General features: G+C 43.7%; 2 protein-coding genes across 5 annotated transcripts in view; both read left to right on the top strand.

Annotated features, from left to right (window-relative positions):
• LOC119660345 (5-hydroxytryptamine receptor 2C) overlaps nt 1–27,609 on the top strand; it is a 120,367-nt gene that overhangs the window by 87,735 nt on the left and 5,023 nt on the right. The window lies entirely within an intron of this gene.
• LOC119660344 lies at nt 367–21,134 on the top strand. Of its 2 annotated transcripts, none has more exons than XM_038068833.1 (5): nt 367–556; nt 617–708; nt 773–1,132; nt 18,340–20,696; nt 20,926–21,134. In XM_038068833.1, exons 1-5 carry the CDS (start codon nt 477–479, stop codon nt 20,989–20,991), a joined length of 2,955 nt encoding a protein of 984 aa, XP_037924761.1. In that variant the 5' UTR covers nt 367–476; the 3' UTR covers nt 20,992–21,134. The 2 variants fall into 2 exon arrangements, with proteins under 2 accessions (XP_037924761.1, XP_037924762.1); XM_038068834.1 differs by lacking the exons at nt 367–556; nt 617–708; nt 773–1,132 and adding exons at nt 5,955–6,133; nt 6,184–6,266; nt 6,326–6,532.

The raw sequence follows: 27,609 nt of genomic DNA, 5'->3' as shown, positions 1-27,609 counted from the left end.
TGAGTACAGCTTGAAGTATATTTTTTAGACGAATCGAAATGATTTGAACATCAAATACATCGCTCGTACATGCACACTACCTACTATGGTCTTCATTAATTAAAATAAGGAAACATACTCTGGGGCAATATTTAGAACAAACATGCAAAGCTAACATTGCGAAACTGTATAGCGTGATTAATTGTTGGCAAATTAAATATTATTCCTCTCGATTTCATTGATTTTCATGTATGCCATATTCTGAGTTTTAGGATATATGTATAACGCATCAAAACATGAATGCGAATACACATAATTACTCACTTTTCGATATTCAGATATTTGAAAATTATTCAACGCATACTCAGTCTAAACAAGAGTAATGACGTCAGCAATGTTTTGACAAATATAAGTGAAATAAATATCAAAAATTATTAAAAAAAAAAATATTAAAAGATAAATTTCCAGTACAATCATAAAATTTTTAATACAAAAAAATGCGAAAAGCACTCAAATTAAAGCCAAAAAAAATAGATAAAGCCATACACAAAACTTTCAAATTCGGTGTGAATAAGAGGTGAATATAGTTTCATTGTATACTATACTACAGAATATATAATAAGAGGTATTTCTACAGACTTAAAGGCGAATATGACTATCCACGACCGAAAAAGTCAAGGTTTTCACTAGACGCACACAGTCATAGATCAGTCGGGAGTGAACTCTCAAGTAATCAACCCCTTATTTCATTTATATCAAAAAGACAACTTAACCAAGTAATTAACTACTACAGGGTCAACGCCAAGTTACGATTACCTCAATGGTAGAGCCATACAACCATCGACAAGCAGGAAATCACAATTTGTCACAAAGTTTGCTGATCTAGAAAGTACAGCTCCAGGGTCGGTTACATTCTACACCCCACAGCCTTCTATCACGTATCAAAGTACCGGGAGAGATAGTTTCAGTCCAATGCAACGAACAGACATAGATTTCGGAAAAAGTCTTTCGACAGTCAATCAATTGAATAATGAATTGAACTCATTAGAGAAAGTTATTGGAGCCTACAGAAATGTTGGGCGAACTTGCTGTGGAAGGTTCCGTGCAGGCGGGTATGACGGAGATGATAAAGATGGTAAATGGTTAAATGAAGGTAAAAGAGTTCCCCTAATAAAAGAAAAGGAAACAAGAAACTTTAAAACGAATAATTACGTCTCTTAAAGATAAATGAACCTAAATGATAATAATGACCGTTGACCCGCACAATCCAGTTGGATCAGGACCTTGAAGTCTGTTCGAGCACTTCAATGGTGGCCGTAACGGCCCTCTACAGTAGCCTGTAGAAAGCACTGTGGTCAGCGTTGCGCTCACCCGTGGCAGCCTTTTGTTCTCTGAGGAACATACATACCAATTGCAATACTTAAGATAACTTTGATGGTGGTCTCCCAACTGATTTTCGAAGCTCAGTTATAACAAAATTCTGTAGGTAACGATCACATTCCTAACAGCCTTTGACGCTCAATTTATGCAGTTTGCATCTTAGTCACTATCAATTTGACGCAGATTCGGGAGATGTACAAATATCCAAAAATGAAAAGATAATTATAGCTACTCTGAAAATAACACTGGTACCACATTACTAGAAATGGAGTTTCTTGTTAATTAGTCCTCAATTTCGAAATTCTGCAGTATTGTAGGCTGTACTATAAAACATGATCCTGTCAAGTTTAGTGGAAATTTCACTATTACTAACAAAGTTATAATAGGTCAAAGTTGTCGTTCCTCTGCAAATTCAAGACTATGAATGTCAATTTCACCCGCAAGTGGATCCTCTCACATAATATATGCAAATATAACGTGCTACGTGCTAATAGGGCAAATGCACATTCAAATGTCTTTAGATAAGAAATACACAACATATCGTTTTCCTCGCCGATAGCCTAGTGACAGTCTTCGTCAAACCATTCATTCCTTTTGCCTCGAGCTTCATTTTCGATTATTTTTTTTACATCCTTCGCGTTTCTCAGCTGCCTTCACTTCACATCACTGCTATCAACTTCCCGATGTCGGTTCAGCGTCTGCAGTATTCACTCCGCCATATTTCTGGAGCTTTTTACTATCGAAACTGACCCCCTCGGCGAGCGTGCTACCCCCACTATTTAGTATCCGGTATCAATATCAAGGGGATGCGCTATCATGCGTCCTCTTTAACCTCGCCCTCGAGAAAGTGATCCGTGATGCTGAGGTAAATGCAAGAGGTGCGATCTTCCTTAAGTCCACCCTACTACTGGTCTATCCGTCCTGTACGAGGCTCCTGTTGTGGCTTCGTAACAAGTTGTTTTCCGTGTAGGGTTGTCAGCCCTACCCAACCCCCAACCTGGAGGACCAGTTGGTAAAATTTGTCCCGTTTTTAGGCGCGGGAGACTCGCCTTCATCCTTCTCCGTCTGCAGCTTTTCGTTAAGAAAGAGCTCCCAGCGGTCACCACGTAGAGGTGGAGATAGGGTTTGGTAGTAGAGCTGTTGGTGTTGGTTCAGCAGGCATTTCCCAGGTTTTATGCTCCTATCAATGAAGGCAAGACAAAGTATATGGTGGCAACGTCAGCACCGAAGACGAATCAACCAACAACATCAAACCGCACTGGTCAAACACAAACACGAAGAAGAATAAGGATAGGAGAATACCACTTTGAGACCGTTGACAATTTCTCCTATCTAGGGTCGAAAATCACAACCGATAACAACTACGATGATGAAATCCGCGCACGGTTGTTGTCAGCCAACAGAGCCTATTTCAGCTTACAAAGACTGTTCCGCTCGAAACGTCTCACCATAGGGTCAAAGCTCTTACTGTACAGACTATGATCTTGCCAGTCCTCATGTATTCCTCGGAAACTTGGGTTCTTAGCCAGAAAAATTGCGAACCCTTGGCCGCGTTCGAGAGAAGAATCCTCCGAAGAATTTTTGGCCCCCTACATGAGGATGGACGATTCCGTAGCCTACACAATGACGAAATCTATGAGCGATACTATGACCGTCCGGTTGTGGATAAAATCCGGCTCAATAGGTTACGGTGGGCGGGTCACTTAATCCGTATGGATGAGGATGATCCCGCCCGAAAAGTCTATAAGGGCAATATCTATGGTAGAAAAAGAAGACGAGGCAGACCCTGCCTAAGATGGAGCGATGGCGTAGGTCAGGACGCCAGACAGCTTTTAGGGATATCGAATTGGTGGATCTCGGCGCAAAACTGGGATGTCTGGAGTTCCTTATTAAGGCAGGCCTAGACCGGATACCGGTTGTTGCGCCGTTGATGATGATAACTACTGGTCTATGCTGACGATATCGACATCATGGGAAGAATGACCCGAGACGTGCAAATTGCCTCGCACCGGCTAACAGTGAAACTACTAGGATTGAAAAGTGTGCAGTGCCATAGAAATGAGAAATAAAGGTCGCACAATTTTTTTTAAAGGGGGTCATCCCGTGTGTCGGATCCGCGAAATCGATTTTTTTTGCATCAATGGTATCTAGATATATATATGGGCAAAGTGATTTACCTTATTAAAATCGGTTTACTGTCTGTCCGTCTGTCTGTCCGTCTATCTGTCCGTCTACTGGTCTGTCTGTCTGTGCGTCACACGCATTTTTCTCGGAGACCGTTATAGCGATTGACGCCAAATTTAGTAGAAAGGTGGGAACTATGAACACTCACAGATACAATGAGTTACATCCTTTTACGTCGAATTTAGGGGGCACCCATACGTGCAAAAAGGAGGTGTAAATTTTTTTTCAGCAAATATGGGCATGTGGTGTATCAAATCAAAGGTCTCGGTTAGGACTTTTCGAAGCCGATCTTAGTTTTGACATTTGTTAGAAAGGTGGGGAAGGCGGGGGGTTGAAAGTAATCATTTCTTTAAGGGGGTAATTCTCAGAAACTACCCAACCGAAAAATCTGAAAGAAATCGGGAGGATGCCACTATATTGTGCCTGGGCTCGGAAATAATTTCTATACCGATATCTGTTCTAATAAAGTTAGTAATAGTATATTACTATAATTTTTGGAAATTAGCTGCAAAACCGCCCTTAGGTTTACCCTAGCATCACAAAATTTTGCAGTGATGTAGGCTAAAACATAGAGCATGATCTTACTAAGTTTGGTAGAAATCGCACTATCACTAACAAAGTGATAATATGTCAAAGTTGTTGCTTCTTTGTAAATTCAAGACTATGAATATCAATATGATTCGAAAGTGGATACTCTCACATAATATATGCATATATTCCGTGGTACGTGCTAAGAAATACGCAAAACCTTTCGTACATGAAGTGTCCACCTTCCGGTCTCCCGGCTTGTTTGATATTCGAAGTCGTTCGGAAACAGGTAATAGATCACATGCCAGTTTTATGACGATCGCCAAAATAAAGCGTGTATTTATCGGTCCGAATGACGTTCGAATCACTTCACTAAAAAGACGAGAATTGGAGCCAAGGCTGTACAGGTGTTTCTTAAAAAAAACTAAGGTTTATGGACTAGGTATAGAAAATTAATGATCTGTTAAGATTTTATACCTAAGGATCACATTCTACTTTTTAAATGCATTTTTCTCGAAACCGCATATTGAAAATCTGCTGTCACCATAGCCCAAAATTTATCCAACGAAATTCTTCGAAATTTTTACGACTTATTCAGAACATGTTTCTTCGGTGCGCAAACTAAGATAATTGCGATTTGCTCAGTAGTTTTTTTTATTCATTAAAAAAGCTTAAAAAAACACCAAAATTCACAAAAAAAAATTTTAATAAGGCAACAAAAATGTTGCTTTTAATATTTTTAATAATCCTAGTTTGCGGACTGTAGTTAAGTCTGGACGTTAAAATGCCGTTTAAATTTTTTCTTTAAAACGATTACAGCGCCGTCAAGCGTGGCAACAGAAAAACACCATTTTTTGGAGATGGGTATATAAATTGCTCTATATTTCAACAATGAACTGTGCTATCGGGCTGGAAAAATTATTACGCATGCTCAAGATATTAGTAAATATATGGCGAAAAAATCGTATTTGTAACTTTATCCAGTTCTTCACAAAAAAATTCCAAAAAAAAGCAAAAAAAAACTGCCTTTGCACCGAATAACCCCTTTAGTTTCTACTGTTGGAGTTTTCAAGTGCGAGAAAACAAGAATTTCACATTCCAAAAATCAATCATTGCCATTAACGGCTAGCGAAAAACCATAATTATAAGGTCCGTTTCTGTCGGAGGTTAGAAGGAAGCCTTTTTCCACAAGCAGGAATTATGTTTAAGTAGATTTTAATCCTCAACTCGACGATGCGATAATAGGGTGGTTGTGGCGTCATCTCCGTGGTCTCAGATTCATACCCCGGGTTCGTTTCCAGACTTCATCCATGTGTTTGCCTAAGAGGATACTATAGTATAATAGGCTCACTAAAGGCCTGAGTACCGTTCCTAGTTCCCAGGTCAAAAGGAAAATAACTATTCAGTCAACAGTACAATTAAATGGAAACTCACACGCCCACAGTATTTCCAAAAAACTAATATATGGAAGTAGTCAGATTCATAGTATAAACTTGATTCCAGAGTATACGAAATTTATCCAAAGAAATGACGCAAAAGCTACCCCGAAACTGGAATAAAAACAGCATTTGCCAAAGTAGCCTCGAAGTGTAAAGTTCCTGCAAAAGAGTAAATCACCTTTAGCGCTCGAAGATTAATTTTCACTAAAAGAAATTTGGGAGAATCCATCATCTGCTTTTTGTACAGAGCCGAAAATTTATTTTCATTTCTCACATGTACTCCTTCGAATGTAGACCAGATAATATCTTAATAAAACTGAAGCTAAAGATGATTGCGTTGGACTCCATGATGCGACCATTTCATTTCCACTTAGAAATAAATGGAAGTAGAAATATCAATAATTCATGTCTACTAAGATTTGAAACTAAAATGTCACCTGACACTACCTTGATTAGTTATAATCCATAAAAAATAAATTATTAGAAAAAGGCTTGAAAAATATCTAAATTTCTAGTCGAAATCCAAATTAATTTTAGCATTTTGTAAAAATGCGAAAAATACTTAAAACTGATAAAGAAGCGAAAGGAATTCGCACACCAATTACGTTTGATACAGATAAGAGGTGAGTTTCCTATAACGATCGCAAACCTCATCAAAATCACTGATTTTCAGACTCAAAGGCGGTTTGGAAACCTCTCATTCTGGTCTAACTGGGAAAACATCGAAAATGTCCAGAAGCCAAAAGAAACAAAAAAGTGACAACTTCGGAAAATTGACAAAGCTGGCATTTCTATAAACTCAAATAATTTTACAGTTGATTCACCTACATCTGCGACAAGCTACGATGCTCCTACCCCTGCCAAGTCAATACGGACAGGAGCTTCTAGGAATATCCATCCAAGATTCGCAAACCCATCGGAAGACGCACGGAGCACCATTTCTTCACGACGACTCGATATAAACAGTAGAAGTAACCAGGGTGAAGTCATTAGTGAGCAAAGATCAGAGGATGAGGCTTTACGTAAGAATTTAAATGAGAAGTCCTTTGAGACACTATAACCCAGTTTCGGGCTTTCAGCTTGGAGCCGAAGAATAATCATTCTCGAGTTACCTACATGACTTTCAAGTTATTCAATAAGCTCCGATTCACATGGTTCCCTTGTTAGTTTCACTCCGGAGCTACTGGTTCATTGAACGCCAATATGGCCTAGGAACCCGAGTATCCAAACAGTATTTTACAGACTACGTTATCTGATAGAAAAAGTGTACTTAATTTGCCAAGGCTCTTCCATATCAGTTCGAAGATTAGCTGTTAGGATTTGAGTGTCTTGACGGCCTCTTGGCTGTTAATTAGAATTCCAATGTTCTGAAGATTTTAAAGAAGGAAGGGGATTTGTAAGCAGCTCTGATTGTGCCGCCACAATTGTATTCGGGATATTACATGGAACTAAAGTCGATCTTCCTTGGACTTCCTGCTACTTGCACTGTGGATTGCCATTTGGTGTTTTCTGGTAGCCCAAGTAATGCTAAGCTAGTCTTTAGATTTTATAAAACTTTCTGGTGATTGTGCTAGAATTATTTTTTAAGGTTTTTATAAACAGAAAACCTTATTAAAATCGGTTTACTGTCTGTCTGTCTTTTTTTTTTTTTTTTTGAGGAGGTGGAAATCTTCAAAAGACTCTGGCCTGGGCACGCCAGAGTGTGGGATTTTTACCCACTAAAACCACCCCCGACTCCCCCCCTACCCCGTGGGACCACCTTTAGGTATTACATCACGGGGCGGAGTTAACTTACTTTAGCTAGATCTCCTTCCGTCTACCAGCGGGGTTCGTAACCGCGTCTTCCTCACTTCTTCTGTTTTTCGCAGTTTTTCCAGGATTACAGCGATCATGGAATTGATCGCATCCCAGTCTTCCTGACAGGCTACCATTCTTCGGACAAAATTTTCCGGTGATAGCACTTCACCTAGAGTTTCCTCCAGGTTCCTCCTTTCTTCCACGAACCTAGGACACTGGAAGAAAACGTGCGCCGGGTCCTCTGGGACCCCGCAGTTTGGACAATTAGGCGAGGTGTCCAATTTAAACCTGTACAGGTATTGACGGTATCCTCCATGGCCGGTGAGAAACTGGGTGAGATTATAATTGATCTCCCCATGCTTTCTCTCCAGCCACTCCCCGATGGAAGGGATCAACTTGTAAGTCCAACGACCCTTTTCTGACTGGTCCCATCGCTGTTGCCGCCTGCTTATGGATCTCTCCCTTTCGGCTTTTTTCACCTGAGATAAGGGAGAGATGGACCTGGTGTTATAAATGTTCATCATTTCGGTTGCCAGGATGTCAATCGGCATCATTCCTGAGATGACGAACGCTGCATCGTCTGAGACGGTCCTGAAGGCAGAACACACCCTTAGGGATGTTCTTCTGTAGACCGCACTCAGTTTATGTGTATTGCCTAAAACATGCAGTGCTTTTCCCCAAACTGGGACTGCATACAGCATGATAGAGCTCACCACCCTGGCTATGAGCAGCCTGCAAGTATGCCGCGGGCCTCCTACGTTCGGCATCATCCTTGCCAGAGAAATACTCGTGGTGGATGTTCGTTTACAAGTATGCTCTATGTGCTGCTTAAAATTAAGTCCTCCGTCTATCATCAACCCCAAGTATTTGATGGCCGGCTTGGAAGTGATGATACGATTCCCGATTCTAATGCAGGCGTAATTTCTTTTGCGGCGCTTAGTGATGAGGACCGCTTCCGTCTTTTCCTCCGCGAGTGCCAGTCCAGCACTCTCTAACCAAGCCTTAATAACACTGATTGCTTCGCTTGAGTACAACTCAGCATCCTCGAGATGCTTTGCAACCACAACCAGTGCTATATCATCGGCGTAACCCACCACCGTAGCCTCCTCCGGAACCGGAAGGTTGAGCACATCATTATACATGATGTTCCACAGTAGTGGGCCCAGTACAGAGCCCTGGGGGACACCCGCGGAGACAACGTACTCTTTAGATCCGTCTTCGGTATCGAGAGAGTGTCCGCTCTTTCAAGTAGCTATCGATAATAGCGGCGAGGTAGGTGGGAACACCAATCGTCGCCAGAGACTTTCGTATAAGGTTCCAATTGGCCGAGTTAAATGCATTCCTCGCATCCAGAGTCACCACCACGCAATATTTGCTGGTACAACCCCTTCCGTGAATTGCATTTTCGGCCAAGCCAGTAACCATTTTGATGGCATCGGCTCCAACATTTTCCCCATAGTGTCTAGAAGACATATGGGTCTATAGGAGGACGGTTCACCTGGAGGTTTGCCAGCCTTAGGCAACAGTACCAGCTTCTGCCGCTTCCATAGTGCAGGAAAAATACCCTCCGACATGCACGTTTCAAAGAGCTCCGAGAACATATCCGGTCTACTTTTGACGGTAAGTTTAAGAGCCTTATTCGGTATGCCGTCAAGACCCGGGGCTATACTGTCGCCTATTCGACTGCAGATCTCTAGCAGCTCGTCCCTGGTGACTGGTGGAATCGGCGTCACATTCAGGTAGCGCTGGAAGGTGTCAGCACCCCCCTCTTGCTGGGGAAATAACCCCTGGATTATTTTCAACAAGAGCATAGGGCACGTGATCTGCGGAGATGATCGGCCTCTCAATCGTCCTGTCACGATTTTATAGGCGCTACCCCACGGATTTATGTTCGCTTCCGAACAGAGCTCCTTAAAACATTCCCTCTTACTCCGCTGGATGGCGAGCTTGAGGTTCTTGCGAGCTTCCCTATAGGCATGCTCCTTTTGCCCCTGATCGATCCTACCTATTGCCCTCTGAGCCGTTCGTCTGGCTCTGTGGCAAATCGATCGAAGATTGGCAAGTTCACTATTCCACCAATAATTGGGTCTTCTAGTGGGGAATGAACACCTCCTAGGCATCGACGCGTCACATGCTTTAGAGATGCTCTGTGTGACATAGAGAGCTCTATCCGTGGAGGTGCCTGCTTTGCTAGGCAAGTCTAGCCACACCTCCATGAATGTCTGCTCATCCATCGCTTTGGCAGACCATCCTGGTGTTCCTCTGGATTTCGGCTTTCGGGGTGCGGGTCTCCTGCCTTGTGGCTCCATCCTTAGTTCAAAGGTGATTGCCTGGTGGTCGCTGTACGTGAAGTCCTCACTAACTTGCCAGGACATGCCACGTGCTAACGCAGGGCTGATAAAAGTCAGATCTACAATTGACCCAGTTCCCCCTTTCCGATAAGTGTTTATATCGCCTTCGTTGGCCAGAACCACATCCAACTGGGCGAATGCTTCTAATAAGCACCGCCCCCTTGCGTTAGTCTCTTTGCTGCCCCACTCGATAGCCCACGCATTAAAGTCACCGGCTATCACCTTTGGACTCCGTCCCTTTGCATTGTGAACAAGATCGTCTAACAGTTCTTCAAACTCGGGCAATGTGAGGCTCGGTGGGGCGTGACAGCTATATATGAATATACCGCTTATTTTTGCCTACACAAAGCCTCTAGCCGCCTGACCCATGCTATATTGTATGGCTTGACGACCGCACGCCCATATCGCCGCTCCACCAGTCGAATCTGTGACCCATACAGCACCGTCAAGATTTCTGTACGGTTCACTAATGATAGCAATCTCCATTGCGGATTCGTAAGTGGTCTGCGCAAGCAAATCTTGTGCGACCCTGCAATGATTAAGGTTTATTTGTATTAACCTCATTTTTTCACTGCAGTTAACGCCTTCCTAAATTCTGGGCATTTCCCACTTCCGGCAATATGCCGGTTATCCCTTCCCTCCTTTTCTTCGCACAGAATGCATTTGGGGTCTCTATTGCACTCCTTGGCAATATGTCCTTTTTCCCCACATCTTCGGCATCGATCGGACCGATCGATGCCGCTGGTGCATGCCTTCGCGAAGTGTCCAAACATTAGGCATTTGAAGCACCTTTTTAAGGAGATCTGTTCCCTTAGTCGGCAAACAACCCATCCAATCCAAACCTTCCCCACGGCCAACAACTTCTGCGCTGACTCCACTGGCAGTCGCATTGTGGCCGTTTGAGTACCGCCATAAGCCTTTCTTAGGCTCACGATGGATTCTTCCCTGAAATCCTCCAACTTGAACTGTTCCTTCAAGGCAGTGCAGATCTCTTCTCTGGATGTTACCTCATCGAGATCCTTGCACTGAATATAGATCTCATGTTTTTGGGAACGAACCGCGACATTCTCCCCAAGTGAGTTTAAAACTTGGTTACGAAAGTCGTCAGTTTTACCCACGCTGGATTTTTTCAGCTCAAACATGAGATCACCTTTCTGGGTCCTCCGGATTTTGCTAACATTTCCGCCTAGATCTTTTAGGACGGGGTCAGATTTCACCTTCTTCAGTATCTCCGCATATGTTAGATGTTCTCTGCTGGAGATTACAATTGCCTCCGGGCGAATTCGCACCTTTGGTTTCTTATTTCTTTTTTTATTCACGACCTTAGTCCAATCATCGTTCTTATTTTCTTTCAGTTTCGGTTCGCTAGCCGACTTTCCTACTTTTGGTACTTTGGGCCCTTCTGAAGTTTTAGTTCCCTTTGTTGGACTGGTCAAGACTCCTTTTTTCCTTTTTGGGGCCTGTTGATTCGCCAAAGCTTCCCCCTCCTTGTCTCTCACTCTTTTACTTGAGCGAAGGTCGGCGACTTTGTGCTTGGGTGTCACTTGGGTCGCCTGTGACACTGTTGAGGCTGGGATGTCCGGCTTTTCCTTAGGCTTTCTTATTTCTTCCTGTGACCTATTATAAAGCACCCTTAATGGCTTGGTGCACGTTGTGCTTGTCCTTGATGAATTCGGACAGCTCAACTATTTTAGTCGCAAGCTGCATAAAAGGTAGTTCTTCTGGGTCAGGGCTCTGTTCTCAGTGAGTTCTGGCCAGACTACTCCTTTTACTGACTCCTTCACCTTTTTCAGTTGCTGAGCTCCCATGAGCTTTCTCTTTTGCCGGCTTTGATATTGGAGGAGATCGTAAAATTGATGAGCTTCTCCTGAATGGATCTATTTGCTGCTGCTGGAGTACCTCTTGATCAGATCCGATGGGTGTCCCATCATTCTTTGCCTTCGCAATTGGTGTTCTTGGCAGAGTTGCGCTTCGCTTGAACACTTCCTTCTCCAAATCCAAAACACTTGTAGTATTAGATGCAACGGTGGCCAAGTTGTCCACCACCGAAGCACTGCGGTCGAGGGATATCGACGGCCGGGAGCCCGCTTGCTCACTCCCAAAAGCCGCCGGTACTGGGGTTCAGAGCCCCTGCACCGTAACTTTACTCCTTCTCAATTCGTCCATGTTGGTTTTATTTTCTGGGTGTCCTTCCCATAGCCATTTTGGTCCACGCACCAGAGATGAGCAAGCACTAGCCCATGCACAGTCAGAAAAGAAAAGTGCATGAACACATATTTCTGTCTGCCTGTCCGTCTGTCTGTCTGTGTGTCTGTCTGTCCGTCAAACGCATTTTTCTCGGAGATGGTTGCAGCGATTGACACCCAATTTGGTAGAAACCTGGGAACTGTGAACGCTCACGCATACAGACATCCTTTTACAACGAATTTAAGAGGTGGTCCCCATACATGCAAAAGGGGGGTGTAAATTTTTTTTTCATCAAATATATGGTAGTCTTGTGGGGTATCAAATTAAAGCTCTGTGTTAGTACTTTTCGAAGCCGGTCTTAGTTTTGTCATTTGTTGAAAAAGTGGGGAGTGCGGGGGGTTGAAAGTGACCATTCCTTTAAGGGGGCCATTCTCAGAGACTACCAAACCGAAAAATCTGAAAAAAAATCAGAAGGCTGCCACTATATGGTGCCTAGACTCCGAAATACCCTCCATATTCATATCTGTACAAATAAAGTTAATAATAGTATATTACTATAATTTTTAATAATTGGCTGCATAACCCCCCTTAAGTTCATGCTAGCACCACAAAATTAGGCATTTCTCTACAAAAGGGCTTGAAGTCCTCTCTAGAACGCTACCATCCCACCTCGCTAAAATCTAGGTGTGATTGATTATGCTATTGTTGAAGGGTATGGACACATTACAAAAACCTATCAAATGCTTTTTCGATAGTCAGAGGTGGTAGCTGGAAACCCAGTGCTTATTTTTCGTTAACAAAACAGTGCCATAACTTGAAAGTTACTAGTCCGATGGCGTCGGCCAAAATCCAGTTCGGGTACCGCGCTTCCTAGATTCCCATAGGCGACCGCATTTTCGTGTTTCGGTCGGAAATAGAAAAGCGTCGTGAAAGGGATAAAACGCATTCGCATTCTCCGAACTCCAATTACATGCATTTGACGGCTTCAGAATTAAATCTCCAGTGGCACCAACATAAACCCTTGGGGTGAAGATTTTTGGAACTGCGCTGTGTACGCAACCTCGACGTTGTAAAGAAGAAAAGAATTGAAAGAAGTGTAGCGTAAACCTTGTCAGCTACGTCGGTTGCGGTTTCTAGTGGCTGACCATCAGTCGCCGCTACAATCGGTTGAGAGTAGATGGTAGGCGTCTTACCCGTAGGCTACGCATTTGCGGCTCTGGAACTATGTTACTGCCAAGACACAGTACCGCCGATGACTGTGGAGAAACTGGGAAGATTTTTCGTCACCCATAGAAGGGCTCTCCTTGAGCCTGGCAGGCACTCAACCGCTTTAATAATTTTAAATGATATCGCGGGCTTTGGTGACATACCACCGCGGCAGTACTACTTCGATTTGGAAATATTGCTTTTGTGGGTCAGTTATGATGTACCTTAAAAAGCTTGTTCCCACTATTTTGAACCAAATTTCGGGTTCCTGGGAATGAAGTCCGGAAACCTTGGAATGTAGTTTATCACGGTCACAGTCGCACTCGTGTCTGCAGACATGTTGCGTGTTATCGGCATTCTGGTTGTTACTGCTTTTCTGATAACTTTGAGTCCGTCAATTTTGGTTTTTTGAACTGGGAATTACCAGATGAGGTTGATAGCAGAAGTTGAATGAAAACTGCGTTTATATATGCTTTTGATTTGTTTATTCAAATCCAAAAACGATCCTGCTTCTCATTGTAAATTTATAAAGTGTGAGCTGTGAGTAGACTCACGCCCTTCTACCAAGTGACTGCTTTGCTTAATTCTCTAGCAATTCGTTAACTATTAGGGAGTAGATCACTAAGGTAGAAATCAAAGGTGATTATAAGTTCCAATTCCAGGTAAGTGTCTGGAAGTAATTAGCGCCACCACAGAGAAAGGATGTCATTGCCCATTGAACTTCTCCACGTCCTCCGGACAATGCAGCATGAAGAACGCCATAACAAGAAGAAAGGATGCAACCCTGGTGGACTCCGCTTTGGATCTCCAAATCCTCTGAGATTTTGCCTCGGTGCAGCAAGTGGCATTTTGCGCATCATATGTCGCTCTGATAATAGCTGTTAGTTTCTTCAGAACTTCCCTCCTGCATAGAGCACTCCAGATAAATTTCCAGTTCACACTATCGAAAGCTTTCTCGAAATCGATGAAGAGCAGATGGAGCGAAGATCTAAACCCCAGGCACTGTTTCAAAATGATCCGTAGGGAGTTGATGTAATCAATGGCGGAGTATCTTGAGGGGAAACTAGCACGCTCTCTGTCGCTCAAGCTTTCGAGATGTTCTTTGATGCGCTCCGGAATTATTTTAGCTATTATCTTTGGGACGGGGGGGAGCACGCAGATATCCCTCCAATTGTCACACTGAAAACGGGTCCACTTCTTTCTTCCACTCTTTGGGGAAGGTTTCGGATTCCCAAGATTTCTGTACGAGTGAAATTTGCAGATCAGCCGTTAATAGCAGGTGCTGCGATAAATAACTCTGCAGGTAAACTGTGAAGTCCAGCGTCTTTACTCCGTTTGAATGAATTGATGGCCGAAATGACTTCTCTTCTGCTTGGAGGAACAGTCCATATCAACATGCTCCGGTGACTAGGCATTTAATCCATAAGAGGAGGAACTTCACCGGATGTGATACGGTTAAGATCCATGGTGAAACGGTCTTTCCACCTCTACAGTTGTTAATCATCATAGATGAGAAGTCGACCGTTGATGTCCTTCACAGTATCATCGAAAGATCTGCGATCTGAAATCATTGCGATCTTTGGCATATTCCGCTTTCCTAATCAGCTCAATGGCAGATTCTCTCTTGTCACGGCGTACCCTACGTTGAACTTCTCGGAATTTCGGTCGGTATCGGAGTTCGAAGACATCACACCCGACATCTCTCGCAGAAGTCAATGGAATCTTCAACCCCTTCCCTTCATCCATCCGCTTACATGATTCCGCAGCCAGTCAAATCTTCCGTTGGTGCGTAGCATGGTACGATTATGATGCTCCTTAATCTGGCAACAATATAGGGTATAATATAGAGCATGATCTCACCAAGTTTGGTGGAAATCGCACTATTACTAACAAAGTTATAATACGTCAAAGTTGCTGCTTCTTTGCAAATTCAACACAATGAATGTCTATATCATCCGAAAGTGGATACTAAGAAATGCACAAAACCTTACGTACCTGAAGCGTCCAGCTTTCGGTTCCCCGACTTGTCATTAAATTATGTGCTATTTTTAGGATGTAACCGCACTTATTATCTGCAAAAGATCTGCAAATCATTAACACTTTAGTAGCCTGAATATTCCAAAGTAACGTTTGGCCTTAAATGAATCTGAAATGCCCAACCTTTGCTTCTTTTTTCACAATTATATCTTGCAACCTAATGCTTAACTGTTTCAGCTTCACCTTCCTTTTCCATGCCACTCCCCGCTTCTGTACCAATTGTAGTAATCGTTAGTTCGAGCTGAATTCTATCACTTATCTATCCCTATAGTTTGAAACCTCAATGTCAAGATAACCGTGGACCTTTTTTCCATATTTGTCAGGTATTTCCGGCTCTCGATGTGTTCTAGCTTCGTTATCCACGTGTTCTTTGGCAAAGTCTACTCGCTTGCAGAAACTATAAACTCACCAACGAGCTTCATTTATGAGAGCAGGTCTTGAGTCTGCCTTGCAATGGTTTAGGTTGATTTGTGTCAACCTCATTTAGCCCTATAATTCAACATCCTCCAATATGCCGGACACCTGCAACCACCTTTGACGGGCCAGTCGTCCACTTTCTCTTTCCCTTTGTACAGCATGATCCATCATGGGAAATGGACCTCTTCTCCACACTACCTGCACCTTTTCGATCTATCGTGTTAACTAGTTCATGCTGCTGACCGAAATCGGGGCATCTGAAGCATCTCTTTAATCGTAAGAATACCGCTACAAAGTCATAGGAATAAATTTGGCTCAACATGGATAAGAGGTTAGATATTGTCTTCTATTTACAGTCTAACCTAAAATTGATAGACCAGTAGCTCACTCCAAACTACGATTTTTATTTTCCAGTGTAGATATATATTTGGGAAGCAGCTTACCCCCTGCATCAGTACAAAGCTACCAAAAACAATTGTGATTATACCGTTCTTTTATACTTAATCACTAATTACTTAAATTATTTTTAAAGAAAATTTTTAAAATATTAACCTAATTACCGTGGCGACTCTTATTGATTTTGAAGGACAATTACCTGAATCTGTGTTTAATAATCGCGTCACCTCTTCTCTCAAAATCAGTTGGATTCACATCACCAGCTTTTTTTCTTCCGCTTTTCCTGGTAGAGGCGGAAGAGGAGGTTCTGACAAGATTTAGTCTGTAGCTCCTCTCCTTTCCGGCTGAAATTTCCTTTTGCCAAGCATTCATGCTTTTCAGGAGGAATTAGGCAACAGTGCAATCGTCAGGCGACCATAGACGGGTTTCCAATATTTCTCACTATATGTTAGTTAGTTTAGCTTACTGGGAGGAGACGCAGCTCCAAGCACTCAGGCCATTGTTAGGACCATTGTACTATCCCCGTAAATCGTCTATTCTGTGGCTTCCCGCCTACGACATTTGCAGGCTTTAGCGAATCTGAGAATATTCTCCAGAGGCAGAGAGTGTGCAGATTCTTCATTGAAGAAAACTTTGCAAAGGTGTCTACGTCTGAGATCTGAAGAGGCCGGGCAGGACCGTCTCCTCCTCCTCCTCACATTGGCTGAACTTAGCCGAAGCCACCACCCTAATCTTTTCCATATGGTAGTTTAAGGAACAGTGTCCGTTAAAAGCCCCACTAAGGTTTTCATGTCCCCCTTCTTCAGGGACAAGAAAAATGCCGCTATAGTGACCATAGGCTTTTTCACAAGGATTTTCACCTGCCGGCAAGAGCTCAAATGTCTCCACCCGACTGCGTGAATCCTTGTAATTTCACCCTTCAGAGTAGACTTGACAGCGGATGGCCGGATTCCAAAAGCTAGTTCTGACCCCACCATTGTGGATACAAACCCTCGGCGAGCCAGTCCGTCAGCCTCCTCATTACCAGCGATGTTAGAGTGCCCCGGCACCCACATCAGAAATGTTTCGTTCAGTCGGCCAAGTTTCAGCAGCACCTGATGACAACTTCACATCAACTGGCTTGATATGTCGTTGCTAATAATGCCGCCTGACTATCGGAACAGATTCGAATGGTGCGACCCCTCCATTTGAAATGGCATATATCTCCGACTGGAATATGGTCGTCATTTTTCCGAGGGTCGGGGCAGTACCATAATCGGATTCCCCGAAAACACCCCTGCGCCCGATCCGCCCTCCATGACTGATCCATCGGTGAAGCTTATTAAGTCTGTAATCTGAAAAGATTCATGGCCATTTGTCGACCATTCTTCTCTTTCGGTGATTACGACAGTGTATGTCTTTTCACTGGCGAATCTGGAAATCATATGATCGGCCGGCATCAAAGCTACCGGATGTTTGTCAAGGAATTTCCAGATAGACGCCTGACCGTGTGATTGGCCGCCTTTCCACGCTCGAATGGTATCGAGTCTATATGCGTCATTGGCTGCTTTCCGTTTCACCTCCAAGTGAATGGGGGATAAATTTAGGATAGCTTCAAGTGCCGCAGTCGGCGTATTACTTATTGCTCCAGTAATACTTAAGCAACCAAGCCTCTGAATCTGCGTTAGCAGCTTCCTGCTGTTAGCAAAGTTCAGTCTCAGCCACCAGACGATGCACGCATACATCAAAATGGGTTTTATTATGGATGTCCCCAAGTCTTACCTATCGCATTCCTACAGCACCAGAGCAATCTGCATGATTTCTGATATTATTCCTGAGTATGGTGCTTCCACGTTAACTTAGAGTCGAAATGTATTCCTAAATACTTGACTGTTTGTGCCAGCTGGATTCCCGCCTCTGCTAAAGTGGGTACCGTATAGCTGTCCCACCTGACGTTCCTAGTGAACATAACTAGTCGAGTCTTCCTAGCGTTCACCGTGAGTCCATTGCGGAGGCATCCACTGTGGATTTCATGCAGAGTTGCATTCAAGCTGTCACATACTGTGTTTGCAAACTTGTCGGTAATTATTGCGGCTCTGACTATGGGAGTTGCTATACTCTTTATTGCAGGTTTTCCACCGAGATAGAGAGTATGTCTTACACAGATTTCTTTGCGATGAGCATGAATTTGATAAGACCTCTAAAATCTCGGCTGCAACTTGGTTGCTCAAAGTCGCGAGTAGATTCGAAGTGAACCTTACCATTTGGAGAGTTACAATCGGTAGCTTCCATCTTCATATGTGAGTGTCACCACAACAATGTGGTGCCCGATGGATAAAGCACTTGCACTTAGTTTGAGTGCTAATCGAGGTAATGATGCTTCTATATTCCCCATACCCAACTTAAGTAGCTTTAAAGATGACTTCTGCAATCAATATTGTACACAACTAATATTTCAGAGCCTGACCTGGTAGACCAACGATCACTCGACTATATGAGTGAAGAAGTCGTTCAAGTTGTAGAAGAACTAGTTGAACAAACCTGCACATTAAGAAAACGTCTTCGTGAGATGCTAGCTCAATACCAAACGAGGCTTTGCCAATGTGCGGGCAAACAGTGGGAATGCTGTGAGCAAGAAGGCCCATATTGTGGCTATGCGACCGGTAGTGCATACCAACCTGACTCAGAAAGCAACAGAAGTCGCAGTCGTCGGATTCTTAGAGATTCATCAGGATATGAATCGACAGCAGATAGAAGAGAAATGTTCATGGAGCGAACGACTACAGAAGTTCCAGCTCCATATACTGCACCAGCGACATACAATACGCAAATGGCATACAATACGCAAACGGCATATAATCCAGCAGCGGCATATTGTACGTGCCGGTCATCTTGTCTCTGTGATCAACGCAGAACAACGCACCACGAACCTGAAATATGTACTGGGGGTGTGGAATGTCCATGTTCGGCTCAAAGAAGGGAACCTATTCGTCAGGGAAGTCAACGTATGGTTGAATCGGGATATAGGTCAGCACCAGAGATGATGCAAACTTATAGGGTAAAAGCCGGTGGACCCACATGCTGCGAAGCTGAAGAAGAACTAAAGAGAAAACTTAACGATGCACAGAATGAAATCGCCGACTTGAAAGCCGTAGTTAAATCATTCGTAAACTGTCAATGTGTAAAACATGTCGCCTCTCACACGAAATCAAAAATATCTGAAAAATCAGCTACTCGTCTCAGATCTGGAGGTGGGGACGTAAATCCTAAGAATCCTGAAGATAGCCCTCCAAAATCAAACAATGGTTCCGAAAGTGATGTTGTAACTGAACTTCAGAAATCTGAAACAAAGGCGGAGAAATCGAATAGCTTGAAACTCAGTGAAACAAAGATTGGTCCATCTGTCCGCGAAGTAAACACAATAAAGCAAAATGACGTAGTATATTCCCCAGAGGGCCGAGTCATAAAAACTGTCGAAAAAGTACAAAGGACAGAAATTGTTGAAGGAAAAAATAAACCAGACAATGACACATCAACTGACATTACCACCAATGAAACCGAGGCTAAATCAAAAGCGCCAGCAAACAAGAAAATGAATGACAAGCAGAGTCACAGAAACAAAATGAAAACAAATGATTCTCCAAACATTGCCCATAAAAAGATAGCATCGAAAAAGAGCACTGAAGCGCTCATAACGTCTACCCAAAGCAGCAATATTTCATTGGGAAAAAGTCCCAGTGATATGAACTTGGCACGATCAATCCGATATAGAAATGAGTCTAAAACCAAATTCCACGATGGCAAGGAAAAACACTCCCATAGGCGATCACGTACCAGAACCCGGAAAAGTTCCAAAAGGCGAAAAAGTTATATAATCGACAGCACGCCCAGCTCCGAAGACACGCAGGCGCGATCGCGTCATGGCAAAAGACTAACGTCAAATGATAATAATTACAACAACGAAGAATACATCATCCGCGAATACATCTATCCGAAAGGTGGTCGCAAACAGAAATCGCCAGCCCCAAGGAAGCTGCCGAGCCCTACATATATCTCAGAAACGCCAGTTTGCAATGGGAGAAACAACTGCCATAAAGTATCCCTAGTCGGCTGCAAATTCACTGATCGGCTGCATTCACCTGCCGATGCTTTGAATTTAGGTGGGAAGGCCGACTCCTATTTCATTGAGGTGCTGCCAAAGAAGTCGCACAGCTTTAACGGCATAGCTTCACCGTCTTACCACCAGCACCACCATAACGTATACAATCACCACCCACAAAGGCGTCCATCCAATTACAACGTCATCGACGCGCACAAACATAACCCAATTATGTACCCTAGCCCGAATGATAGACACCAGCCTGACCTAAGGGCCTACCAACACAAGCCACCTCCTGAGCGCAACACCAACCTCTACCAACCAACCAATCGAATTTTTCAGACCTACTCATATCAACCAACAAACATTGACATCGGTACTAACTTCGCAAAATCAACAAGCATTGCCACAAAGGACACCGCTGCCAGTAAGGAACCTCTGGATTTGACTGTACAAAGTGTGAATATTGATCAGATTCCCCAAATAATTAGACAATTGGGTGGAAAACGCACCGCAAAAGAATTCTTCATATCCGTATTGCCCGGCAAGAAGCTATCTAAGAATTTAAGGGTGAATGTGATTGACAAGGAGTCGGGTAACCTGCTGGGATACTTTTTTGTGGAAGAGAATGATTTCCACAAAGCCCGAGCCAGTGGAATATTTGATAATTATTTGTCATTATTTGTTTTGAATTCGTTGGCGTCATTTACAGATTTTGTGAGTATATTTTTATTTGAGTTGGTTTATTGTGGTCACCGCTCTGTTGTTGTCGCGTCCCTTTCAAAAAAGGTCTTTTCTTTCACTCAAGCTCTCATTTTTCACTCCACCAATCCTTATCGTCAATCCATTTGCTTAATTCCCAATTTAAACGATAGAACGGTGAACATTACAATCGACCAATTACAATTAATGACCAACCATTCACGAAATTCTCCAACTCTTCCAGAGAAATGGTGTGAACCCGAAAGTTTTGAACGACTATAATTGTTTTGGACCAACTGTTACTCATTAAGTGGAAAATTATTCAAGTTTATCAATGTTTTCATATTGTATGTATTGTCGTAATGGAAAACTACAAGGAAACAATGTTTTTCATTAAAAACAAAAAAATGGAGATTACAAAGTTATTACAAACAAATAAAATAACACTTATCTAAGAAATTGAGCATTTAAACTGTTAACATTGGTCATCCTGGCATAGTAAACTACCTACCATAGTCAGCGATGTTGCTATCGAGTTTCCTTAATGTGACTTATCCAATGCCTCTTCCAGATGGTCACTTACCTTCATTTACGTGTCGAGAACAGAACGTCAGCCACACCAAATTCACATGGTTTGTAACTACGATCCTTCTTCCTGCGCAAACGCCACAAAAAAGTTGATGAATACTGGGCCTCCATCAAAAGTGCCTTTGTCGCTGCTGCGGATGAAACTGTCGGCCACATCGCACAGGGACGCTAAAGGACTTGGCTGATTACGGAAATGTGATGCCTATGGACATCAGGAGCTGAGAGCCTGTTGATGGTTGCGAGCGACTCCTTTATCGTGAAAAAATACGAGAAGTGCAATCTACTCCATAGCATATTTAACCAACAAAAATGAAATTATTTTTGACATCACCTTACTCATACGAAGTAAAGCGTCCTTGGCGGCCTCTCTGCTAAACTTTTCCGAACTGCTCCTGCAATCGTTGCAGCGTTCTTACTCTTCAGAAGCGCTTGAAATTTGAGATCTTTTCCTGTGAGTGGAAGAAGGGGATGGTCATTAAGATTCCGAGGAAGGGCACCTGCTTTAAGTGCAACAACTGCAGGGGTATTTACATGCATCCTACCGCCGTGAAATACTAGTTGCAATCATCATGGAGCGCATAGCTTAAGAATATACTAAATGTCTTGCCTACCTAATAGGGACTGACCTCACACCGAAGATCTTTGGCTATCGAAAGCACACTATGATTGGTTTCTGGAATCTGCGCAACGGTAGCGAGGGTCCTCAGAATGCTCGCTTCAACTTGAGCGAGAATTCTAACGATGTAAGCTGCAGATTCTTGGCGAAATAAGAGGGAGAACTTTTGACCTGGGAGCCAGTTTCTGACAGGATTCTGACTGCAAAGACCCCCTAAGTTCACCATCGACCGCTTGTATGATCCAGCTATCGCTCGACAGTGCAGCGGATCGTTCAACGGAAGGGACGGAAGGCTCTGTTGATCCCAGCTAGTGATGGCGGGAGTGAGTTTTTCGACCGCTGACACCGAGCGAAATCCCGAAAAGTTCAACATAGTGGGCGCGTGGTAAAAGAATCTTTGTTATTGTGCTGGTCAAGGAAGCGGAAGATACAACAGAATGGAATGATTTCAGACGTGTATACCGGATCACAGAAGAACTTGCATGCACTCGCAAATTTTTCGATCGTCTTTTGAAGGACGTTAACAGCCGTCTCTTCATCCACTTGCTTAATAGGGAACTCTAGACATCCTGATTTTGTGCGGAGGGTCACCAATTCGATATCCCTAAAAGCTGTCTGGCGTTCTGGCCTATGCAATTGCTCCATCTCAAGCAGGGTCCGCCTCGTTCAATTTTTCTACCATAGATATTGCCCTTAGGGAGTTTTCGGGCCCACCAAAATCTATTGAACCAGATTGTATCCACTATTTGACGGTCAAGCTTGCAAGCTACGGAATCGTCCATCCGTATGTAGGGAGCCAAAAATTCTTTGGAGGATCCTTCTTTCGAACGCGGCTAAGAGTTCACAATTTTTCTCCTAGAAATACATGAGGACTGGAAGATCATCGTCTTGTACAGTAAGAGCTTTGACCCTATGGTGAGCCGTTTCGACCGGAACAGTTTTTGTAAGCTGAAATAGGCTCTGTTGGCTGTCAACAACTGTGCGGGTATTTCATCGTCGTAGCTGTTATCAGTTGTCATTTTCGACCCCAGTTAGACCAGTGCGATTTGATGTGGTTGGTTCTCTGGTTTTGGTGCTGATGTTGCCACCATATATTTCGTCTTGCCTTCATTGATGTGCAGCCCAACTTCTCGCGCCGCCTGCTCGATCTGAATGAAGGCAGTTTGCACGTCTTGGGCCGTTCTTCCCATGATAGCATAGGCCAGTAGTTGAGTGGACTTAAACAGGATGATGCCTCTCGCATTTACATCTGCATTGCGAATCAATTTTTCCAAGGCCAGGTTAAAGAGAACGCATGATAGGGCATCCCCTTGTCGTAAACCATTGTTGATGTCGAATGGTCTTGAGAGTGATCCTGCTGCTTTTATCTGGCCTCGCACATTGGTCAGGGTCAGCCTAGTCAGTCTTATCAGTTTCATCGGGATACCGAATTCTCTCATGGCCGTAAGCAATTTTACACTGGCTATGCTGTCGTAGGTGGCTGCAACTGATGGCCATATTCCATCGCTTGCCGCAAAGACAAAATCTGATCTGCTGCTGATTTGCCTGGAGTGAAGCCTTTTGATATGGGCCAATGACGTTCTAGGCGTATGGGGCTATCCCACATAGCAAGATAGGGGAGAATATCTTATAGATGGTACACAGCAACGTGATACCTCCATAATTGCTGCACTGCGCGATATCTCCCTTTTTATGTATATATGTGTATTTACGTAGATAACTCCTCTTTGCCAGTCGTCAGGTATTGATTCGCTGTCCCACACCTTGAGCACAAGTTGATGAACCACTTGGTGTAGTTGGTCGCCTCCATATTTAACCAGTTCGGCTGTAATTCCATCGGTTCCTGGCGACTTATGATTTTTAAGCAGATGAATTGCACGAACTGTTGCTTCTTTACTTGGTGGTGGCAGCATTTGTCCGTCATCTTTAGTTGGCGACCTCCAGCTTACCGTTGTTTTGGTTGTTGAGTAGCTCATCAAAATACTCAACCCATCGTTCCAATAATCAATTGAAAATCAAATTTCCCTCTTCGTCTCGGTAGGAAGGGCATCAAGGTGTACAAGGCTTCATCCTGCTGACTCCTTGGTAAAACTTCCGTACCTGGTGCGGTTGCTTCCTGTATTTTCGAGTTCACAGAAGTGTTGGTTCTCCCAGGCTTCCTTTTTCCGTCTGTGAAGTCGTTTCTCTGCTCGTCGAGGTTCATGATAAATCTCCACGCGTGTCCGCGGCCTTTCAAAATGCAACATTATCCGGTATGCAGCATTCTTCCGTTCCATTGCTAGCTTACATTCATCGTCGAACCAGCCGTTCCGACTTTTTTCGCAACAAGGCCAAGTATGTTTGTGGCCGTATCACTGATAAAGTTCTTCAAGTGGTTGTGAAGATCATTTGTTGATGCTTCATCTCCAGGATCTTTGTTGACTGCTGTTATTGCGGCATCCATTTCCCTCTTATAGGTGTTGCGGAGGGCTGTGCTGTGGAGGGCTTCAATGTTAACCCTCAACCGATTGTCAGATGGGATTCTAGGTGGTCTTGTAATTCGAGCCTGGAACAACATGCCATGATATAGTGATCAGAGTCCATATTGCCCCCTATATATTCCGACATTCCTCAAGCCTGAGAGGTGGCGGCGTTGGATCAACACGTGGTCAATTTGGTTGAAAGTGGTCCTGTCCGGAGAGGCCGACGTTTGTTTGAGGACCGCTATACGCGCAAACCAGGTGCTTCCAACAACAACATGTGACATTGCTAATTGAATAATTCGAAGTCCGTTATCATTGACATCCTTATGTAAGCTATGGCAGCTAACGTATCGCCTGAATAAGGGCTCCGTCCCTACTTGACTGTTGAAATCCTCAAGTATGGGTTTGATATGATACCTTGGGCAGGTAGCTAAAAAAATTTTAAAACGAATCAAAGAACATCTCGAAAACTTGATTTACAGAAAGCAGGCTGGCTTCCGCTCTGGATCCTCCTACATTCACCACATCAGCACCCTACGGATCACCTTGGAATAGTGCACGAAGCTTAGATCTCCATCAATTTAAAAAAAAACTTTCGATAAAATGAACAGGAATTGTATCTGGAGTGCTCTACGCAGGACCTGCATTCCATAGAAGCCAATAGCTATTATCAGAGCGACAGATAATGGCGAAAAAGTTACATGCTGCATCGAGGCAAAATCTCAGAAGATTTTGAGGTCGGAAGCGGAGTCTGCCAGGGTTGCATCTTGTAACCATGTTATTTATTTTTGTTATAGGTGACGTTCTTTACACTGCCTTGTCCGGACGACGTGTCGGTGTTCAATGAACAATAACATCTTTCCTCAAACACCTCGAATACGCTGATGACATTTGTTTGCTCTCTCACCGGATCATGGGCCTTGGGCAAATGGCTCTGGATTTAGAAAGAGAGTCAAATGGAAAACGACTGCATAAAACCACCAATAAAACCAACGTTCTCAGTCTAACCGGTTATCTCATTCTCCCTATCTACATTAATTGAGCACCAAGGGCGTCGATCAATTTGTATATCTAAGGAGAGTCACTTCTGCCGACAGTGGCACCGAACTAGATGTCGCCCAACGCATTAACAGCCCTAGATTGGCTTTTGCTGCCTTGTCTAAACTTTGGAAATTCAGTTATTTCAACACAAGGTGGAACTGTTCTATACAAGTATTCTGTTCGTGTTGATATATGGGAAAGCACATGGAATAGAGACCACTACTGTAGCTCGAAAGTTCATATCATCTGGTTACGCTGGCTTGATACTATTTCAAACGAAAAACTGTCACCCGTGGGCGATGTGATCGGAAGGCGAAAGTGGTAGTCGGTAGGTCATACATTAAGGACGGGCGACAACACTATTACTGGCTACGTCATTCAATGAAACTCACTGTCCCAAAAGGAGCGATGAGTGGTTCACCGTAGGAGAACTTGGCGCAGATCAGTGGAGGTGGAGTGGCAGTTCTGCGAGCCAAACTCGACACTATCATACTCCATATTATTCCAATTTTTTGTGATTGTAGTATGAACTTAAGGGGATTGCGGGCATTTCGAGCAGCCCTGGAGAAGCTGAAGCGTATTTCAACGAATGGCGAGCGATGGCGCGTAAGTGTGGTTGACGCGCTATATACCACCAAGAGGTTAATGACAACAGTTTATATATTCTGGATGGGCAAAATGTTTGAGAATTGGCGCACAGTGCAACAGGGTACTATCACTGCTGATGTGGAGTAGGGTAATTGACAAACTCCTGGGAGAGCGGAAAAACACTGAATTACAGGTTCAGGATTACGGTGCTGATATTGTTTTAATCTATAAGAACTGAATTACGACTCACTAGTACCTGGTGCAGAATGGCGAAGCTGCATATCAATGAAATCATCTATGAAAAGAAAGACGAAACCTCAACGCATACTCTAAAACAGAGTCTGCGGCTTATACAAAGTAAGTTGAGACACCTACTGGGAGAATCTAGGGATTAGGGAACATAATGTCGACCAAGAAAATGCATAGAATGTCGTTACAAACATGATGATCGGATTGAGTCACAAGCCTCGGAGAAATGCTAGGACGTCCACCTCAATCGACGCGGCAGGACGGGCCCCGGTCCTGTCGAGAAATGGGCAAGGGTTCTTGACACATGGACGGCGTCAGGGCGTAAGCAAGTTAGTCCGCACACAACGAACAAAACAAATACGTGTCTGCACGCTAAATGTTAGTACCCTAACTGGAAAGACCGAGGAACTCGCAAGAGCCCTTCAGAAAAGGCGCATTGATATCTGCGCTCTGCAAGAAACCCGATGGTCTGGTGCCAAAAGCTGCGACATTGAACGCGAACGCGGTAAAAATGGCTACAAACTTCTCTATTTTGGTAACCCACACACTCAATATGGTGTTGGCATTGCCATCTCAGAGGGTTTCCGTGATGCCATTAAAGAAGTCGAACGATTTGATGATCGGCTGATGAAGCTCACCATTATATCAGCTGATCACACTATTCACTTCTTCACCGCGTATGCACCACAGACAGGTCGACCTGATGCCGAGAAAGATGCCTTCTGGCAACTTCTCGATGAAAAGACTTGTCACGTACCTGCTGACGATTACATAATCATTGCCGGCGACCTTAATGGTCATGTGGGTGAAAAGGCAGACGGTAACAGGTGCCATGGGGGAAAGGGGTTCGGAGCGCGCAATGAAGGTGGCGAGCGTATAATCGATTTTGCGGACACCCATGACCTTGTACTTATGAATACATGGTTCATCAAACGATTGTCTCATCTTCCTACATTTTATAGTGGGAACAATAAAATGCAAATCGACTATATTCTCATAAGACGCCAACATTTTACCACTGTCACTGATTGCAAAGTCGTTCCCTATGAGACCATCGCACCTCAATATCGGCCGTTAATTGCCGTCCTGCGAATTAAGCCACCGATAAAACAGCATGAGGATCGCACTGGCCCGCCGCGCATTAAATGGTGGCGATTTGGTGAGAAGAAAGAAGAAACGGTCTCACTCATACGATTGCCAACCATTACGAATGTGGAAGAATCATGGAACCAAATGAAAGACACGATCCACAAAGCGGCCTCTGCAACCCTCGGGGTCACCAAGCCGGGTAAGCGGTACATCAACCGAGATACTTGGCTTTGGAATGATGATATTGAAATGAAGGTCCGTGAAAAGAAATGCCTCTATCACAAATTTCTCGACA

The sequence above is a fragment of the Hermetia illucens genome, chromosome 6, assembly GCF_905115235.1.
Source record: "Hermetia illucens chromosome 6, iHerIll2.2.curated.20191125, whole genome shotgun sequence".
In the NCBI taxonomy this organism is placed as follows: Eukaryota; Metazoa; Arthropoda; class Insecta; order Diptera; family Stratiomyidae; genus Hermetia; species Hermetia illucens.
This window is presented reverse-complemented; position numbering and strand designations above follow the sequence as displayed.

Coding starts and splice junctions, on each gene's coding strand:
- LOC119660344 (XM_038068833.1), top strand. CDS start 477: ATGCGAAAAGCACTCAAATTAAAGCCAAAAAAAATAGATAAAGCCATA. Junction 709..772: donor AGTCGGGAGTGAACTCTCAA/GTAATCAACCCC, acceptor TAACTACTACAG/GGTCAACGCCAAGTTACGAT. Junction 1,133..18,339: donor TGGTAAATGGTTAAATGAAG/GTAAAAGAGTTC, acceptor CTAATATTTCAG/AGCCTGACCTGGTAGACCAA.